This window comes from Mandrillus leucophaeus, unplaced genomic scaffold (assembly GCF_000951045.1).
Source record: "Mandrillus leucophaeus isolate KB7577 unplaced genomic scaffold, Mleu.le_1.0 Scaffold191, whole genome shotgun sequence".
Lineage (NCBI taxonomy): Eukaryota > Metazoa > Chordata > Mammalia > Primates > Cercopithecidae > Mandrillus > Mandrillus leucophaeus.
In genome coordinates, this window is record NW_012101932.1 from 35,914 (window position 1) to 40,943 (window position 5,030).

General features: G+C 39.3%; 1 protein-coding gene across 1 annotated transcript in view; it reads right to left on the reverse strand.

Annotated features, from left to right (window-relative positions):
• Positions 1-2,718: 2,718 nt before the first annotated feature.
• LOC105538409 (chromosome unknown open reading frame, human C4orf29) overlaps positions 2,719-5,030 on the reverse strand; it is a 67,219-nt gene continuing 64,907 nt past the window's right edge. Inside the window, exon 14 of the mRNA XM_011978260.1 lies at positions 2,719-3,294. Within this exon, the coding sequence (XP_011833650.1) occupies positions 3,243-3,294 (52 nt within the window). The 3' untranslated portion in view covers positions 2,719-3,242. The remainder of the gene's footprint in view (positions 3,295-5,030) is intronic.

A 5,030-nucleotide genomic window follows, 5' to 3' on the forward strand; every position in this document is an offset into this window, starting at 1 on the left:
GGCCTCCCAAAGTGCTGGGATTACAGGTGTGAGCCACCGCACCTGGCCTAGGGATATATTTTTAATACATCTGGTTAAGAGATGAAATTTTAAAAATACTTTCTTTCACACTTTATTTGGGAAAAGTTAGTTATGCCTAAGAATTAAAACTAAATCAAAATTTCATTTTTTAACAATAGAAATTCACACAACATAGTACATTATTGCTTAGTAAGAAATGTTTATGTGAACAATAATAAAGTATTGGTTTTACTAAAACCATTGTTCAAAAAGCATTCAATCATATAACCTCAATATATACATAATATAAGAAAATCGTAATTCAGTTGACAAGTTTTATTTAAAGAGTATTTTGTGGAAGAACTTTAGTAGATTTTATACTTTCGGTTAAAACTAAAGGTTCTCATCTGAACATGTAAAATTGCTTATCGCTCAAAGAGCTGTACAGTGTTGGCTTGTTGTGCCAAAGTAGTTTGAAAGAAGTTACTACTTTACCATCAATAACTTTACATTAATAATTTTTAAGTATTTGTAAAAAATTAAGATGATAGAGGCATTAGAAGTGACAAATGAAATCTCCTTTAAAAAGACTGCAAAGGCACATTATAATTCAAATATCTTTAGTAACTAAGAATACCTATTTAAAAATAATTCACAGACAACACAGATTTCAAACGAAACTCAAATATACCTACTGTAAAACTTCACACAATACCCCAAAATATTTTCTACTTTTTTAACATTTTAGCTGAGAGCTAGAGAAGTTTAACATAAACAGAAAGCACCAAATCTAGCCATATAATCCCCCATTTAAAAGAGTTAATAGCTATTACATAAAACTTTATTTTCTGTAAAATAAAGTTTATATGGGACAAATCAATTGCATATGTGTCTATTAAATTCTGAAATTAAAAACCAAAGCTGTTAAGTATTTGGGTAGTTAGATGGTTAGTAATCCAAAGAGTAAGCATATAAAAAAAGTAATTTAAAAAAAAAATAGGCTGGGCGCGGTGGCTAACACTTGTAATTCCAGCACTTTGGGAGGCCGAGATGGGCGGATCACGAGGTCAGGAGATTGAGACCACGGTGAAACCCCATCTCTATTAAAAACATAAAAAATTAGCCGAGCGTGGAGGTGGGCGCCTGTAGTCCCAGCTGCTGAGGAGGCTGAGGCAGGACAATGGCGTGAACCTGGGAGGCGGAGCTTGTAGTGAGCCGAGATCGTGCCACTGCACTCCAGCCTGGGTGAAAAAGAGACTGTGTCTTAAAAAAATATAAATAAATAAAATAAAAAAATAAAAAAATAAAATAAATAATAAAATAAATAAAATGTCAGGTCGGGTGTGGTGGCTCACACCTATAATCCCAGCACTTTGGGAGGCCAAGGCAGGTGGATCACTCCAGGTCAGGAATTTGAGACCAGGCTGGCCAACATGGTGAAACCCCGTGTCTACTAAAAATACAAAAATTAGCCAGGCATGGTAGCAGGCACCTGTAATCTCAGCTACTCAGGTGGAGGCAGGAGAACCACTTGAACCCGGGAGGCGGAGGTTGCAGTGAGCCAAGATCATGCCACTGCACTCCAGTCTGGGCCACAGAGTGAGACTCTGTCCCCCATCCCCCCCACCAAAAAAAAAAAAAAAAAAAAAAAAAGTATCCATCAGTTAATGCAACAGGTCTTCCAATGTTTCCATTTTTGTGAATTGACACTTTTTCAGTAGGGAGAAATAAGTTTGGCATTTTGTTTTGTTTTGGTTTGAGACTGAGTCTTGCTCTTGTCTCCCAGGCTGGAGTGCAATGGTGCGATCTCGGCTCACTGCAACTTCTGCCTCCAGGGTTCAAGCGATTCTCCTGCCTCAGCCTCCTGAGCAGTGCCTGCCACCACGCCCGGCTAATTTTTTTTTTTTTTTTGAGATGCAGTTTTGCTGCTCTCTTGCCCAGGCTGGAGTGCAGTGGTGCAATCTCAGCTCACTGCAACCTCTGCCTTCCGGGTTCAACAAATTCTCTTGCCTCAGCCTCTTGAGTAGCTGGGATTACAGGCACATGCCACAATGCCCGGCTAATTTTTTTGTATTTTTAGTAGACACAGGGTTTCACCATGTTGGCCACGCTGGTCTTAAACACTTGACCTTGTGATCCACCCGCCTCAGCCTCCCAAAGTGCTGGGATTACAGGCATGAGCCACCGCACCCGGCCTATTGGCATTTTTTTTAAAACCCTAATTTTTAGTAAAGTTTTAGTCTAGCAAAGTCTAATGCATTTTATCTGCAGAACACTCATTTTGATTATTATTATTATTATTTTGAGACGGAGTTTCACTCTTGTTACCCAGGCTGGAGTGCAATGGTGGGATCTCGGATCACTGCAACCTCTGCCTTCCGGGTTCAAGGAATTCTCCTGCCTCCCGAGTATCTGGGATTATAGGCATGTGCCACCATGCCTGGCTAAGTTTTTGTATCTGTTAGTAAAGAGGGGGTTTATATTGGTCAGGCTAGTCTTGAACTCCTGACCTCAGGTAATCCGACTGCCTCAGCCTCCCAAAGTGCTGGGATGACAGGCGTGAGCTACCACACCCTGTCACTCACTTTGATCATTAAAAGCACTTGCATTCAAGTAGAGGTACATATCAAAAAAAGAAAAAAAAAAAAGAAGAAAAAGAAAGCAAAGCACTTATCTATGAAGCTATCAGGATATTTTAGAATTCAAAGTTAACACTGATTTTATACATCATAAGTATTTATTTCCACAGCAGAAAATTAGTTGAACACAAGATTATGAATTCACCATACATTCAAAAAATAAACATGTTTTTCAAATAAAGTCAATAGTGAAACGTTATAAGGGTACAAAGTAAATGCTGATATATTAAAATCTTGGTTTGATTTAGCAATTTTACTAAAACCCAGAAGAGTTTCTATGAATAAATTTATTTAATTTAATAAATTATTCATGATTAAAAATTTAGTTTTCATAGATAGTAACAACAGACTAAACATTGAGTATATGGGATTCCAATGAACAATAATAAAAATACTTTAACATTATTTACTTCAAATATTATCTTGAAATTATTCAAATGTATTCAAAGTTTATAGTTAACGGATCTGTAGCAATGAATTCCAGACTACATTGATAGCGATTAGATATATTAGTGCTGTCTGCTTGTCCTTCACATGATCATAGGATGAAGCTTCCTTTTGTAAGAAACATCTTGGCCACACTGGTTACATATAATAATCCAATTAGTTAGCGTATTTATGGAGGAAGCGTTCAAATGCATCATAGATGGCTTGTCTAAAATTAAATATGAAAGAAAAACTCTAAGTAACTAACAAAAAGGGGGGACAAACAATGCCTTTACCGTAAGTTATTTCCAAATTTATCTGTGGCTTGCAACTTTACATCCTCTCTAAATAGCTATGAAACAGGCAGTTTACCCTCCTCAGAATGGGTGTTTGAATCCATGTAACTTTTTTTGTTTTTTGAGACGGAGTCTCCCTGTGTCGCCCAGGCTGGAGTGCAGTGGCGCAATCTTGGCTGACTGCAACCTCTGCCCCTCCAGGTTTAAGCAATTCTCTGCCTCAGCCTCCGGAGTAGCTGGGATTACAGGCGCATGTCACCACGCCCGGCTAATTTTTTTTGTATTTTTAGTAGAGACGGGGTTTCACCATCTTAGCCAGGCTGGTCTTGAACTCCTGACCTCGTGATCCACCTGCCTCGGCCTCCCAAAGTGCTGGGATTACAGGCATGAGCCACCGCGCCCGGCCTTTTTTTTTTCTTTTGAGACAGGGTCTTGCTCTGTCGCCCAGGCTGGAGTGTAGTGGCATGATCTCTGCTCACTGCAACCTCTGCCTCCCAGTTCAAGTGATTCTCATGCCTCAGCCTTCCAAGTAGCTAGAATTACAGGCATGCACCACTACACCCTGCTAACTTTTGTATTTTTAGTAGAGAGGGGGTTTCACCATGTTGGCCAGGCTGGTCTCGAACTCCTGGCCTCAACTGATCCGCCCACCTCAGATGCATGCAACTTTATCACCACTACTGGAAAACATCAAACATACTTCCAACTTTGATGGATCTAGAAGCATTATCTTTTTCTGAAGCACTTTTTTGTGCCTTAGAATATATATATTCATACACACATACATGCACACACACAGCATATGTGTGTGATGTGTGTGTATAAAATAAATTATGAAAGAAAAAGGGACTGATTTATCATCACTTTGTTAAAAATTAATTATGTGACTTTTCAGAATGTAAGATTCTGTTTCACAGATTATGATATAGATGCTTTTCATTTACTATGAACATGTTCCTAGCTACTTAAAATCAAAAGCCTTGGTTTCCTACATTAACTTTACCGAGTATTTTAATATTTCAATTGAAAACGAATAGACAAATTTTATCTTCTATAAGGTATTTCTTCTTTCTTTTTTTTTTTTAGAGAGAAGATCTCACTATGTTGCCTAGGCTTGAGTGCAGTGGTTACTCTCAGGTGCAATCGTAGCACGCTGCAGCCTCAAACTCCTGGCCTCAAGCTATCTTCCCACCTCAGCCTGTTGAGTATCTGGAACTATAGTCCTGCGACACCCTGACCCACTCACAAGATATGTTTTTCTAAAGCTGTTTTTTTTTCTATTGTATAATACATTTTCATAGCAGAATATTCAGAAAATCCAAAATATAGGAAGGGGAAAACATCATAATCCCATCACTCACATCTACTGTTAATCTTTTCATATCTTTCCTCCAGGCTTTTAAGAAAATGCATGTCTAGGCCGGGTGCACTGGCTCACGCCTGTAATCCCAGCACTTTGGGAGGCCAAGGTGGGCGGATCACAAGGTCAGGAGTTCGAGACCAGCCTGGCCAACATGGTGAAACCCCGTCTCTACTAAAAATACAAAAATTAGCCGGGTGTGGTGGTGGATGCCTGTAATCCCAGCACTTTGGGAGGCCAAGGTGGGTGGATCACAAGGTTGGGAGTTCGAGACCAGCCTGGCCAACATGGTGAAACCCCACCTCTACT